Below are 15,605 nucleotides of genomic sequence, written 5' to 3' on the forward strand. Positions count from 1 at the left end.
CTTATTCTCGCTCAGATAATTAGATAGGTGATGAGACTTACTTAATGTTGTACAGAAAAAGGCAGTATTACAGCTCAGGTCTCCTGATTCTTAGGCTTGTGTCTTCTTTACTAACTCCTGTTTTTCTGCAAACCCCATGTGAAAAATTTTAGTGTAGAGGCATTATACATTATCTTTAAGGTTTCAGGCTCTGAAGCCAGCCAGCCTGCATTAAAATCACAGATTTTTGTTTTGCTACCTGGTAACATTGGTTCAATTACTTAACCTCTCTGTGCCTTGGTTTTCTCAACTGTAAGATGGGGATAATAATAGGGGGTTGTTGTGAGGTTTAAATGGATTAATACATTTAAAGTGCTTGGAATAGTACTTGGTATGTGGTAAGTGTCCAAAAAGTGTTAGCTGTTAATTATTATGTTTTTTATACTTACTCCATCTTGATAGTCCTCACTCTATTAGGTTGGTGAAAAAGTAATGGCTGTTTTGGACCATGAATTTTAAACCATTATAGCTAGGTTGAAACACATCTTTATTCATCAAAATAGGAACTATTACAGTCAACACATTTTTGCCAACGAGAAGTAAGTTTGTTTATTCCTGTACTATAAATCTGTGCTTTGGGATTTAACAAATTCTTGGAAAGCATTTTCTGCCTCGTGTTGGTTGTGGAAGCGTTCTCTCTGCAAAAAGTTCTCGAGATGCTCTAAGAAGTGGTGGTTGGTTGGCAAGAGATCTGGTGAATATGACAAATGAAGCAAAACTTCGTAGCCTAGTTCTTTGAACTTTTGAAGCGTTGGTTGTGTGACGTACAGTCATATGTTTTGGGGAAGAATTGGACCCATTCTGTTGACTGTTGTGTTGCAGTTTTGAGTGCATCTCATCGATTTGCTGAACATACTTCTCAGGTGTAATGGTATCGCCAGGATTCAGAAAGGTGTAGTGGATCAGACAGGCAGCAAGCTGCCAAACAGTGACCATGACCTTTTTTTGGTGCAAGTTTGGCTTTGGGAAGTATCTTGGAGCTTCTTTTCAGTCCAACCACTGAGCTAGTCTTTGCTGGTTGTGTAAAATCCCCTTTTTGTCACTCATTGTAATCTGATCGGTAAATGGTTTGTTGTTGTGTAGAATAACAGAAGACGACACTTCAAAACGATGGGTTTTGAATTTGCAGTCAACTCATGAGGCACCCGCTTATAAGGCTTTTTGACCTTTCCAGTTTGCTTCAAATGCCAAATGATCATAGAATGGTTGACTTTGAGTTCTTTGGCAGCTTCTTGTGTAGTTGTAAGAGGATCAGCTTCAGTGATCCTTTCAATTGGCCGTTGTCAACTTCTGATGGCTGGCCATTGCACTCCTCATCTTCAAGGCTTTTGTCTCCTTTGCAAAACTTCTTAAACCACCTCTGCACTGTACTTCATTAGCAGTTCGTGGGCCAAATGCATTGTTGACATTTTGATATTTCTCTGCTGCTTTATGACCCATTTTCAATAAGAAAATCGCTCAGATTTGCTTTTTGTCTAACATCATTTCCCTGGTCTAAAATAAATACAAAATAAACAGCAAGTAACGAGTCATAAGCAAAAAAGAAAAAAAAAAAAAAGCGAGAAATACACCTTAAATTTAACCACATTTATTTAAGAATGTATTCCAATATCAAACAGCAAAGTTCAACAGTGCAAAACCACAGTTACTTTTGCACCAACCTAATAGATTGATACTGTTAATTTTCTCATTTCTGATGTCATATAAATGAGATATAATATATAATAAAGTATTAAATATTTTAACATCAGAGATAGTTGATTTTTTTTACCTCTGGAATAGACTTTGTCTTTTTATGTGTGAACTGTTGTGTGCTTGCTTTAGAATAAAGTAGAACCTTTCTTTGAATGTGTCATTTGATTCTGGTTTTCTTTTTTTCCACAGCAATACAAGTTCTTACGCTTCAGGAGGTCTCTGCTCTTACTAGTTAAGCATAGTTGTATGGAATCACTGTTCCTGCTTAGAAATTTCTGCATTGTGTATTATTTTCTTGGTAAGAATTTCTCCTTTTTGATACAGTGTATGTATTAGCTCACAGCTCAGGAGTTAAAAAGCCGTTCTTAATTGTATTCATATATTTCCTACTGATGCTGGGAAAGATTGAGGGCGAGAGGAGAAGGGGATGACAGAGGATGAGATGGTTGGATGGCCTCACTGACTCAATGGAGATGAGTTTGAGCAAACTCAGGGAGATAGCGAAGGACAGGTAAGCCTGGCGTGGTGCAGTTCATAGCATCGCAGAGTTGGACACAATTTAGCCACTGAACAACAATAACAGTAGAAGGTGTGTGATTAGCCCAACTGATTGCTTGTTTAGATTAAATGTTTAGATTGAAACGTTCAAAGACTATTTAGTTAAGAGAATATTGTTAAAGAAAATGTGACATATACATATAATGCAGTAATAGCCTTAAAAAAGAAGGAAATCTTGTCACATACTACAACAGGGGTGAACGTTAAGGACATTATACTAAGTGAAATAAGACAGGCACAAAATGACTACATTATCCCACTTACATGAGGTATCTAAAGTAGTCAAACTCTTAGAAACAGAGAGTAGAATAGTGGTTGTCAGGGGCTGGAGGGAGGGGAGAAAGGGGAGTTGTTCAGTGGATAAAGTTGTTCATTTGCTAAGCTGTGTCCAACTTTTTGCAACCCAGTGGACTGTAGTATGCCAGGCTTCCCTTTCCTTCACTGTCTCTTGGAGTTAGCTCAAATGTCCACTGAGTCGGTGATGCCATCCAACCGTCTCATCCAATGCCACCTTCTTCTTTTGCCTTCTATCTTTCCCAGCATCACGGTCTTTTCCAATGAGTCAGCACTTCACATCAAGTGGCCTGAGTTTTGGAGCTTCAGCATCAGTTCTTCCAATGAATATTCAGGGTTGATTTCCTTGAGAATTGACTGGTTTGATCTCCTTGCTGTCCAAGGGACTCTGCAGAGTCTTCTCCAGCACTGCAATTCAAACACATCAATTCTTTGGTGCTCAGCCTTTTTTCTGGTCCAACTCTCACATCTGTGCATGATTACTGGGAAAACCATAGTTTTGACTATATGGACCTTTGTTGGCAAAGTGATGTCTTTGCTTTTTAATCTAGATTTTTCTAGGTTTGTCATAGTTTTCCTTCCAAGAAGCAAGCATCTTTTAATTTCATGGCTGCAGTCACTGTCAGCAGTGATTCTGGAATCTAAGAAAATAAAATCTGTCACTGCTTCCACTTTTCCCCTTCTATTTGCTATGAAATGATGGGACCAGATACTATGATCTTAGTTTTTTGAATGTTGAGTTTTAAGCCAACTTTTTCACTCTCCTCTTTCACCCTCATCAAGAAACTTTTTAGTTTGTCTTCACTTTCTGCCATTAGAGTAGTATCTGCATATCTGAAGTTGTTGATATTTCTCCCGGCAATCTTGATTCTACTTGTGATTCATCCAGCCCAGCATTTTGCATGATGTACTCTGCATAGAAGTTAAATAAGCAGGGTGACAATATACAGCCTTGACGTACTCCTTTCCCAATATGGAACCAGTCTGTTGTTCCATGTAGAGTTCTAACTGTTGCTTCTCGACCCGCATATAGGTTTCTCAGGAGACAGGTAAGGTGGTCTGGTATTCCCATCTCTTTAAGAATTCTCTACAGTTTGTTGTGATCCACACAGAGGCTTTAGCATTGTCAATGAAGCAGAAGTAGATATTTTTCTGAAATTCCTTTGCTTTCTCTATGATCCAGTGGATGTTGGCAACTTGATCTCTGGTTCCTCTGCCTTTTCTAAACCCAGCTTGTACATCTGGAAGTTCTTGATTCATGTACTGTTGAAACCTAACTTGAAAGATTTTGAGCATAACCTTACTACTTGTGAAATGAGTGCAACTGTGTGGTAGTTTGAACATTCTTTGGCATTGCCTTTCTTTGGGATTGGAATGAAAACTGACCTTTTCGAGTCCTGTGGCCACTGCTGAGTTTTCCAAATTTGCTGGCATATTGACTGATGCGCTTTAATAGAATCATCTAGGGATTTAAAATAGCTCAGCTGGAATTCCATCACCTCTACTAGCTTTGCTCAAAGTAATGCTTCCTTAGGCGCATTTGACTTCATACTCCAGGCTGTCTGGCTCTAGGTGAGTGATCACACCATCGTGGTTTTGCGGGTCATTAAGACCTTTTTTGTATAGTTCTTCTGTGTATTCCTGCCACCTCTTCTTAATCTCTTCTGCTTCTATCAAGTCCTTACCTTTTCTGTTCTTTATCATGACCATTCTTGCAAGTGTTCGCTTGATATCTGCAATTTTCCTGAAAAGATCACTAGTCTTTCCCATTCTTCTGTTTTCTTCTACTTCTTTGCATTGTTCATTTAAGAAGGTTTTCTTATTTCTCCTTGCTATTCTGTGGAACTCTGCATTTGTTTGGGTATATCTTTCCCTTTCTTTCTTGCTTTTCACTTCTCTTCAATGGATATAGAATTTCAGTTTTACAAGGTAAAATAGATCTGGAGATCTGTTGTATGACAAAGCACCATATAGTGTTTATACACTTAAAAATGGTTACAATGGTAAATTTTTTTTCTTTTTTTATGATGGTAAATTTTGTGTGTTTTTATCTCATAAAAAATGTATTCTTTAAAAAAAGAGAAAATATTGTATATCATTTGGTCATTATAATAACATATTCCTTTTTATAACATTTTTGTAACTTGCTACCAATACAAGTTCAATCCTAAAGGAAATAAATGCTGGATATTCACTGGAAGGACTGATGCTGAAGCTCCAGTACTTTGGGCCATCTGATGTGAAGAGCCAACTCATTGGAAAAGATCCTGATTCTGGGAAAGATTGAGGGCAGGGGGAGAAGGGGGCAACAGAGGATGACATGGTTGGATGGTATTACCAACTCAATGGACATGAGTTTGAGCAAACTCCAGAGTAGTGAAGGACAGGAAAGTCTGGCGTGCCGCAGTTCATGACAGAAATATCTTGTTGCTCAAGGAGTATTATGGGGCTTCCCAGGTGTTCCAGTGGTTTAGAATCTGCCTGCCAGTTCAGGAAGGCACAAGAGATTCTGGTTTGATCCCTGGGTTGGAAAAATTCCCTGGAGTAGGAAAGGGCAACCCACTCCAGTATTCTTGCCTGGAAAATTCCATGGACAGAGGAGCCTGGTGGGCTACAGTCTGTGGGGTTGCGAAGAGTTGGACATGACTGAGCGACTGATCATACACACAAAGAAATATTATAGAATATACTAATGTGAATTTTAAGCACAAAGATTATTTAAATTAAATTAAGCTTATTTAGTATAATGAACAGTACAAGTTGAATGGAAGACTTTAATGCAAATAGCAACACATTAATATAAACAAAATCCAGCATTTTAAAATAAATACTCTTTTCAGACTGTTTCTGAACATTTCCTGGTCCTACTTTTTTCTGTGGAATAATTTTATAAAATTGTTCTATTTGTGTATAGGCCCTTCTGTTGTCTACTGTTAAAATTTTTTAGTTAATTATTAAAAGCATGTAGAAAAATGGCTTGTTGTCATTTTAATGTTAACACTTTGTTGTTTTTTATTAACCTACTGCAGTCAGCCTGGCTGGTACCCTTTGGGCTGACATAGCAGCTGTGTCAGCATATCCATGGTCAGCTAATTCTTCTGTAATTCCAGTTGTGTTTCATTCAGATTTTATTTTCAGTATTAACAGTTTTCCTTTCTTTGTTGCACTTTAGTCTTTTTGTCCAGTTTCCTCTTTTCAGTTTTTCATTTTTGTAAAATGTCGTGAGCATTTATCATGGGAGATAAGGAGGCAACATGACTATATGCTTTGCTGTCTGTGCCAGACTGACTAAGAGATGTGACTGATCACTAACCGACTTTGAAAAAAAGAATGTCCAGCTGTCGTCTATATGCTGATTTGTGTACTACTAAAAAGCTAGAGAACTGTATTCAATTGCATACAGCTGATGCCAGTAACTGAAATTTGAATTGTGTTGTTGGGAGCTGGTATTATTTAATTAAACTATAGTAACTGAAATATGTATATGTTGGACCTGTGAAAAGCAAGAACTGTCTAGAAATTACTCTTTTCCTGCCCATTCCTAATCCAACTCTAGCATTTTGACTGAAGTCTTTGTGTCTACTTGGTCATCTCATCAATCTCATATTCCAAAGCATGATGGTTTATTTTGTTAATTCTTTATGATTATAGCATGGTGTGTATTTTTTCCCCCTCTCAGGTCATATTCCCAAAGCTTGGATTAGCACTGCCATGGACCTTCGGGTAGATGAGTAAGTGTCACATGAAAAGTCTAATTTTAATTATCTTAATTGTTTCCATCCTTTCAGTTGTTTGCTACTTTCCAGATGTTTTATTTAAATTTAGCCTTTACATGAAAGAAAATTGTATTCAGAGGCTTCCCTGGCAATCCAGTGGTTACGGCTTCATGCTGCCAATGCAGAGGGCATGGGTTCGATCCCTGGTGGGGGAACTAAGATCCTACATGCAGCATGGCCAAAAAAATATTATTAAAAGAATTGTATTCATTTTTGAATATATATGTATATATAGTTCATGTAATTTAAAATCCCAATGGTATATAAAAAGGTATACAGTGACTCTGTTGGACCCAGTTTCTAGTCACTCAGTTCCTTTCCCCCAAAATAAGCAGTGATAATTCCTTTTTTTGTCAGATATAGCTTTTATATAAGTGGACTTGAGTTCTATAGGCATACTTCTCTTGTTTCTCTCCTCAATAATCATTCTATGCTATGTTATAGTAGATAAGCACCATACTGTGGTTTTACTCTTAATTTTGCCTGTGAGGAAACCAGAGTTCAGTTGGGTCATGTGACCAGTTGAAGTTCCTCAGTAGCGATGGAGTGACAGCACTGGGGTTTAGTGTTCCAGTTGTTTCCACATGCACTTTGCACATAGGTAAAGCTTCAGTTTTTATTTGGCAAAAAAATACAAACTTCTCTATTAGTATTTGTTCTTTTAATTATTGGTTATTCCACTGTGATGCTTTTTATATGATCTTAATTACTACCACTTAAAAAAACTAACACTTTCATTATCTTATTTTAAAAATATTTCTGTATTTATTTGACTGTGCCAGGTTTTAGGTGCAGCATGTGGGATCTTTCATCTTCGTTGTGACATGCAGGATCTCTAGTTGTGGCATGTGAGATCTAGTTCCCTGACCAGGAATCGAACCTGGGCCCCCTGCATTGGGGTATGGAATCTTAGCCACTGGACCACCAGGGAGGTCCCTTAACTACTACAACTTTTGAAAAGTGGGAATATTGACATTTATGAATGTTTGAGATATAATGATTTCTGCACTGTATATTTCATTTCCTAACTTGTAAAAGTTTTTTGGTAAAATTTACTTTTGTCTTCTGCTTAATCACTAGACATGAAACCAAATGGGCAGGTCACTTATTATGTTAGCCCAGATTTTAAACTTGGTCAAATAGAAAATGATATTTGATAGAAATTTAACATAATACTTTTTTCCTCTTTTCCCTTAAAAAATGTTTTGCTTCTATGGCAGTGTATGGTATTCTGGTCTTAACCTTTGCCAGGTCCTCAGTAATGTTTATTTAAAAGAAGGAAAAAACGTTATTTCCCCCCATCCCCCTCCCCCGCAGCCCCAAGGAGTGTTAAGTACTATGCTGGGCACTCCTAACATAAACTGTTTTAAATCTCCTAAAAACCCCAAGAGGTAGAAGGAAGAGATTATGCTACCATATGGATGAGAAAACTGAGGGTAGGTTAGGTCAAGTGATTAACAAAATCACAGCATTTACAAATAGCAGAGTCAGAAGTTCCAGTCCTATTTTCACAGTTGCTAAGTGTGTGTTTGTAGAATTATGATGACGTTGCAAATTGAGCTGTTCAAGGTTTTGGTAAGATTGCCTGTGTTCTCTTTATTCAGCATTCTAACAGAGTTTCTTAAATTGTTTTAAAAGTGGAGTTTGTTATTTTTAGATGGTACTTCGTGCCCTGAACTATTATGAAACTGTTTATGCATATACAGATAGAGTTGAAATCTGGCCCAGGAGAGGTGCTAATCTTGTTGAATGGTTTTTAAGTATCAAGCTGCTGCTGCTGCTGCTGCTAAGTCGCTTCAGTCGTGTCCGACTCTGCGCGACCTCATAGACAGCAGCCCACCAGGCTCCGCCGTCCCTGGGATTCTCCAGGCAAGAACACTGGAGTGGGTTGCCATTTCCTTCTCCAGTGCATGAAAGGGAAAAGTGAAAGTGAAGTCGCTCAGTCGTGTCCGACTCTTAGCGACCCCATGGACTGCAGCCTACCAGGCTCCGCTGTCCATGGGATTTTCCAGTCAAAAGTACTGGAGTGGGGTGCCATTGCCTTCTCTGAGTATCAAGCTACAAAACAACAATACTAAATTTTACCCAGCCTCTTGAGGAGACTTCCTCTGTCATAGAAAATGACATTGAGAATTTGAAATGCAAGAAACTGAGAGCTAGTTTAGGTCTACTCTTCCTTCAAGGCTCCCTTGTGTACTTTATAGGAAAGTATTAGTGAAAGAACTGTATAGAGTACAAAAGAAGAGGGATTTGTCACCATTATTGTTTAGAAATAGAATTTGCTTCTCAGTATGGGGCCCCAGGTCTCTTAAATGCTTAGATTGTAGTCTTCCCACAGGATTAAATAGTGATTTCTGTTTTCATAGGCAGTTTCATAGGCCTCTTGACACTGTGAGTGGCCTCTTGAATCTCTCGTTACTCTACCATGTCTGGCTGTGTGGTGTCTTTGTCCTGATGACTTGGTACATCTCATGGCTACTCTTCAAAATCTATGCCACAGAGGTTAGTATTGAGTTTTTTGTCAGTACTTTTCTGTTTTGGAGGCAGAGGTTTATTTTTGGTAGCACACTCATCAGTATGTTGTTGTGCCCAAAGCCATTTTGCAAAGTTGGGTTTTGGTTTTTTCCTGAGACTTCACAAGAAATGTGTCAGTTATAACCATCATTTAATTATAGTGTTTTTTGTTTTTTATTTCCCTGAGGAAAAGTATTAGTTTTTATTCTTAATATTAGAAAACTAAACTGAAGGAAAGGTTAGTTAAACTTGCTACGAGTTATCTCAAGTGTAATTCTCTTCAGAAAGTTTCCATTTCTCTGTTGAGCATATACTAGATGGGCCTGCATTTTTAATTAATTTTATAGGCTATTGATATAGACACTATTAAAATATTTAAATATAAGGCAATAAAAATACGTATTCTTTGAAGGAAATTTTAGAATTTAAATTGAAGAAATGATTTTAAATGTATAGGAATAGCATTGTCTTCATCAGTCAAATGTTTGTCTTAGAAAATGAATGTTTCTGTTTTATTTTACCATTTCTGTATATTTGTATCCTTCAGTGGCTTCAGAGAATTTTTGTTTCTTAAATTTGTTTCTATTATTGGAAGCCAGGGGTCTAGTAATTTTGGGAAAGTAACATTTTAGAAGGTAGTGTATTTGAGTATATATAATTTTAATGCTACCTGTTTTTGTAAGGAACACTAAAGATGTTAAATTTGGTTGTCTTGTCTTCTTTATAATGAATTCCAAATAGTGCTAAATATACTGAGTGTCATTAGTGCTAATATACTGAATGTAATTTGTCATGAAAACAAGTCATTGCATAGTCTTTATATTTAATTATATTTGATAGGCTCATCTGTTCCCTGTTCAACCACCATTTTCAGAAGACTCAGATGAATGCCTCCCGAAAGTTTTAAACAGCAATCCTCCCCTCATCATAAAGGTACCAGAGCTATGCATTTTGTGTATTTACACAGTCATCTCTAACTTATCTTACGGAATGATCTTTGTATTTAACATATTTATATTTTTTGAAGGTCTAGAATATTCTAACACTGTAAAAAGTATTGTAAAAATCACCTACATGCTACATTGAATGTTATTACTTTTTCCAGCTTTCATTCCAGGTGACTAAAATGCAAATATATATTGCAGTGTATGTGTATAAGCTAGACTATTTCTATGTTTAAGAGAGATAGAAAAATATTTCAAGTATGAAATATAATGATATACAACGATATACATTGGTTTTTCACAAATTCCTCATGGTAGCAAAACAAAACACTTTTTTAAATCATTGGATTAGGAAATATTTTCACGCATATAGTATCGTTGACTTATGATCAAAGAAAGTTTGTAATGATCAAACAGAGAGTACATATTTAATGAACTCCCTTAAAGTTTGAATAATGATAATCTGAAAAATTTTAATCAAAAGTCTAAAGAATTTGTAACATGTTTCTAAATCAACCTAAGTGAGAATAAATTATTTTGATTTTGAAATTTTAAAGTAGAACTATAATATATGTGATCTTGTTAAGAGTTCATAGTACTTAAAAAAGAATTAAAGTAGAACCTAGAGTTTGGATTACACTCTAGAAAAGTTGTAAACTAATAAGAAAATGACCCACTGAGGTTCTAATTACCCTTAAATATCAATTATGATTAGTTTATTAGATAAACAAAAGTAGCAGATACTCATTTGGTTATATAACAGATCTGTAATTATTGGGCACATGTCAGTCACTGCTAGTTGCTTAGGGTGTAATGATGAATGAGACAAAGCACAACCTAATGGATAAGGCAGATACACAAAATAATGAAAATTTACTGTGATAAGTGCAACGGGAACCACTTACTCTGCTTGGGACCCAAACAAGAAACCTTCACAGAAGGGTTGGTGTCTTGAATGATGAGTGAAGCGGTTTGTCAGGGAACAAAATGAAGATACCTCATAAAAAAGCACAGAGTATGTTGTGTATCTACTGCATGCTGGGTACTACCTTTGGATGTGGTAGTGAGCAAGGTGTTGTCTCTGCCTCACAGCTTAGTGGCTGGAACCAGGTGAGGCAAGTAAATAGGCACTTAATATACATTACGGTAAGTGCAGCGGTTGAGAGCTGTCTGAGTATGTTTTCGTCAGGGAGGCCAGGGAAGTTCCAGGAGGAAGTGATGTTTTATGTCTCCCACCACAAGGTGGAAAGGAACACAGTTCCTTTCTGTAGTTCCTTGGTAGCTGGAGCCCATAGTGACTAGGATAGCCTACGGAGGGTAGAGGTAGGAAAGTGAAAGTCTTGAAGGAAAAGTTGTGGTTCTGAAAAGTTTTTCCTTCATGAAAAATCTCAACTGATTTCCCCTTAGATATGTAGTGTTGAGCCCCATTCATAAATAAGATTTTATATAGAGGGTAAAAATCTTAAATAATGTGTATTTTCTTTCCTTTCAGTATTTGGCCCTGCAGGACCTGATGTTGCTTTCTCAATATTCTCCTTCACGAAGACAAGAAGTTTTTAGCCTTAGCCAACCAGGTATTGCAATGCACCCCACTCCAGTACTCTTACCTGGAGAATCCCATGGACGGAGGAGCCTGGTAGGTTACAGTCCATGGGGTCACTAAGAGTCGGACACAACTGAGCGACTTCACTTTCACTTTTTACTTACATGCATTGGAGAAGGAAATGGCAACCCACTCCAGTGTTCTTGCCTTGAGAATCCCAAGGACGGCGGAGCCTGGTGGGCTGCCGTCTATGGGGTCGCACAGAGTCGGGCCCGACTGAAGCGACTTAGCAGCAACCAGGTATTGCTAAAAGTAATAGACCTAATAGGAATTGAGTATGTGTGTGCAGAAAGCAATCTACTTAAAATTTTTGGTGAGTGAGATGTATTTATTAAAACATCACACATCAGTGAGTCTGTTAAATAAAGTATCAATTTGAATCTTATACAGCTAAGTGTTCACATTGTTGTGGTTAAAAATTATGTCTCTAGGGAAAGTATTTTTCAACTTTTAGGTTATTTTCTTCAGCCTCCCTCTTCCCTTCACCTAAAGAAATTGTGAGGTAGGCTGACAGTTTTAGAGCAGAAAGGTACAGTTTAAGAATCCCGGAAGTTTTAATCCTACAAAGGGTCTTAAAAATCAAGTGGTTTGATTCTCTGATGGAGGACCTAAGTCTCAAGAGAGATTAAGTGGCTTAATAAAGTTAATGTCAAGAGTTGGAATTAAGAAATTCTGTCGCTTGACTCTTTAAGTGCAGAGCTCCCTATTCCGGCCATGCTACTTTGCCTCCCTGTAAAAAGGAGTGTGAAAAGGAACTAGATTTCATGGTGGTCCGTCCAAGGATGCTCTTTGCAACTCTGGAACACTTCTCCATTGTTACTTGCCAAGCTCCTCAAGGTTGCAGCTGTGCCAGTAATGCTCTGCCTAGTTGTTAGAAGGAAAACCTTCCAGCCCAGCACCAGTGGGGACAGAACCGGGTGGCTTTTTATCTCTCTAATAAGCTCTTCATTATTTGGCCAAACTTGTCAATTCCTATATTATAAAATAAACCTATAGTTACATACTACGTGGTAATAAAATCCAGTTATATAAAAATATAAATGGATCAGCACCCCTCTCCTTTTGTGTTGTTCAGTCACCAAGTCGTATCCAACTCTCTGTGACCCCATGAACTGCAGCACATCAGGCTTCCCTGTCCTTCACTATCTCCCTGAGTTTGCTCAAGCTCATGTCCATTGAGTTGGTGATGCCATCTAACTGTCTCATCCTCTGTCGCCCCCTTCTTTTGCCCTCAATCTTTCCCAGTATGAAAAAAAATCCACTGCTGATGCTATGAAAATTAACTGTAGCAATTCTTTTCTGGTAGGCTTAGGTTTACTTAAGAATTCCCTATACACTAAATGTTTACACCAGATATTCAAGTAAATTGTAACAAGGTGGCCTGTTCTCTGCCAAAGGACATATTATTAACTGGGCAGAGAAATAGAGATCAGATTTGTAGTTACCAGAGGTGAGGGGTGGAGGAGAGAGAATTAGATGAAGGCAATCAAAAAGCACAAACTCTCAGTTATAAGATAAATAAGTACTAGGGTTGTATGTGCAATATGATAAATATAATTAACACTGCTATATATTATATATGAAAGATATTGAGTGTAAATTCTAAGAGTTTTCATCACAAGGAAAAATGGTTTTTTTCCTGTTTGTTTAATTTGTATCTGTCAGAGATGATTGATGTTCGCTAAACTTACTTTGATTACCATTTCATGATGTATGGAAGTCAAATCATTAGGCTGTATATACCTTAAACCTGATACAATGCTGTGTGTCAATTATATCTCAAAACTGGCAGAAAAAAATGTAATTTAACCATGAAATAGTTCCTTTGTGGTCCTAAGTTACAGCAGAATAAAACATCCTTGGGCCTATTGTTGAAGTATTGTGTTTGTTTTCAGGCTAATTGGTATTTCTCTTTTGAGTTGTAAATGGAGGGAAAGATTTAAGGAGGGACCTAAGTGAAGAGAGAATGATTTATTTGGCACCCAGGATGGAGAAACCAGTTTTCAGTGGATTCCTTTGCTGTTCTGAACACACAGTGAAGCACAGTTGGTTTTTAACATGACAGCTATAGGAGATAAAGGTTTTAGAAATCAAAAGATAGTGAGAAAGCAATTAAGAGTGTGGATCACAGTAGTTTAAATTAATAGGATAGCAGATTCATAAACCCTCTAAGTATAAAGTATGATCACTATCAAATAATGTCACTTCTGTAGATACAATAGCAAATAGGGGCTCTTTTGCAAATGAAAGTGTAAGGAAACACAGTAGGTCAGCCACAGCAGTTTAGAGGTCACTGGGGGCCATGGGGTGCATCTCATTAGACATGTCAGTGCCTTAGTCTTTGGCCCGTTCAGTACTGCTAGTGAAGTAACCTGGGTCTGTTTCACTCAAATCGTGTTCCTGTGTTTGGCTTTATTTTAGCAATCAATTTGAGAGTTTTGTTTTGTTTTTGTTTTTTTTAATGGTAAAATAGCAAATTTTGTTTTGTAGACTTTTAGGAAAATTATTTCACCCAAATATTTATCGAATTTCTGTTACTAGATGGCTTGAGTATAAATAATGGCTTAATAGTAGAAAAGTGGGCCCTGCTGCAAAGTGTAATAAGCATTTCTCATTGATGTTTTTCCCCATTTTGAGAGGATACTATAAGACTAGCTTTATTTTAAAAGCTGGTATTTGGACCTCTTAGGTGGACATCCCCACAATTGGACAGCTATTTCAAGAGAGTGTTTGAATCTTTTAAATGATATGACTCAGAAACTTGTGCTCTACCAAGAAGCTGCTGCTACGAATGGGAGAGTGATGTCTTCATCGTACCCAGTGGAAGCTAAGAAATCAAATTCTCCAGGTAACTCCTTACACTAAGAGAGGGGAAAGCACTTACATTCTGTTTCCTAAGAAAGATAACAGTAGTTAATCTAAGGATGTGTATGTAAGTGTGAAGTGTATATTTTTAGGCAGAGTTGATCCAATATATGGGATATCATACTGAACCAAGAAGACAGCCTGAGTATCATTGTAGATGGAAAAAATTAAGTTCATTGTGTTGGTAGTGTTAAAAAGACTAACACATGTTGGTCATTAAACAGAAGACTTCCGTTTACGCTAATGCAGAGCCAAGTGAATCTTTACAAGTAATAGTGGATGCTGTTCTGTTGCAGTATCCCAGAGGTAAAAAATTGCTGGAGTGCCAGAGAGAAGCAACTGAAGTGACTCAGTGATTTAGGGATGGGGCGTCACATTCATTGTTTTAAGGTAGCTTAATGTTCGAAAGATGAAAGCTGAGAGGAAGAAGTAGAGGTGGAGGAACCTACGCTATTTCACGAAACACCTTAAGTAGGTGATACTTAGGAATGTAAGACTGAGAAAAAGACTTAATGTTCTGATGCCTTGGGAGCCAGGCATTTAAAGAAAACGGGCAGAACTGGCTGGGTGAGGACCGTGGTAAACTTGGGGGCATAGGCTTCATCTGAAATGGAAAACTATGGGTTAGCTTTGATCCATGGTTCCCATGTGAGAATTTGGGCCCAGTATCTGAAATTCTGATACTGGAGGTTTGTAACATTGTACAGGAGGCAGTTATCAAAACCATCCCCAAGAAGAAGAAATGCAAAAAGGCAAAATGATTGTCTGAGGAGGCCTTACAAATAACTGAGAAAAGAAGAGAAGTGGGGAGGGAGGTTCAGGTTGGGGAACACATGTACACCCGTGGTGGATTCATGTCAATGTATGGCAAACCACTACAATATTGTAAAGTAATTAGCCTCCAATTAAAATAAATAGGTTTATATTTAAAAAAAAAGAAGCAAAAGGCAAAGGAGAAAAGGAAAGATATACCCATCTGAATGCAGAGTTCCACAGAATAACAAAGAGAGATAAGAAAACTTTCCTAAGTCAACAGTGCAAAGAAATAGAGGAAAACAGTAGAATGGGAAAGACTAGAGATCTCTTCAGGAAAATTGCAGATATCAAGGGAACATTTCATGCAAGGATGGGCATGATAAAAGACAGAAGTGGTATGGACCTAACAGAAGCAGAAGATATTAAGACGAGGTGGCAAGAATATACAGAAGAACTATACAAAAAAAATCTTAACAGCCCAGATAACCATGATGGTGTAATTACTCATCTAGAGCAAGACATCCTGGAGTGCAAAGTCAAGTGGGCCTTAGGAAACATCAC

At 37.5% G+C, this 15,605-nt stretch overlaps 1 protein-coding gene across 2 annotated transcripts in view; it reads left to right on the forward strand.

Annotated features, from left to right (window-relative positions):
* Positions 1 to 15,605, forward strand: part of NDC1 (NDC1 transmembrane nucleoporin) — a 56,492-nt gene that overhangs the window by 11,602 nt on the left and 29,285 nt on the right. For both annotated transcript variants that reach the window (XM_081485213.1, XM_081485214.1), the window contains exons 6-11: positions 1,924 to 2,032; positions 6,266 to 6,317; positions 8,729 to 8,864; positions 9,717 to 9,809; positions 11,313 to 11,394; positions 14,113 to 14,271. In XM_081485213.1, the coding sequence (XP_081341339.1) occupies positions 1,924 to 2,032; positions 6,266 to 6,317; positions 8,729 to 8,864; positions 9,717 to 9,809; positions 11,313 to 11,394; positions 14,113 to 14,271 (631 nt within the window). The remainder of the gene's footprint in view (positions 1 to 1,923; positions 2,033 to 6,265; positions 6,318 to 8,728; positions 8,865 to 9,716; positions 9,810 to 11,312; positions 11,395 to 14,112; positions 14,272 to 15,605) is intronic.

Source organism: Giraffa tippelskirchi, chromosome 5 (genome assembly GCF_054371585.1).
Source record: "Giraffa tippelskirchi isolate mGirTip1 chromosome 5, T2T-mGirTip1v1.2.pri, whole genome shotgun sequence".
Classification (NCBI taxonomy): domain Eukaryota; kingdom Metazoa; phylum Chordata; class Mammalia; order Artiodactyla; family Giraffidae; genus Giraffa; species Giraffa tippelskirchi.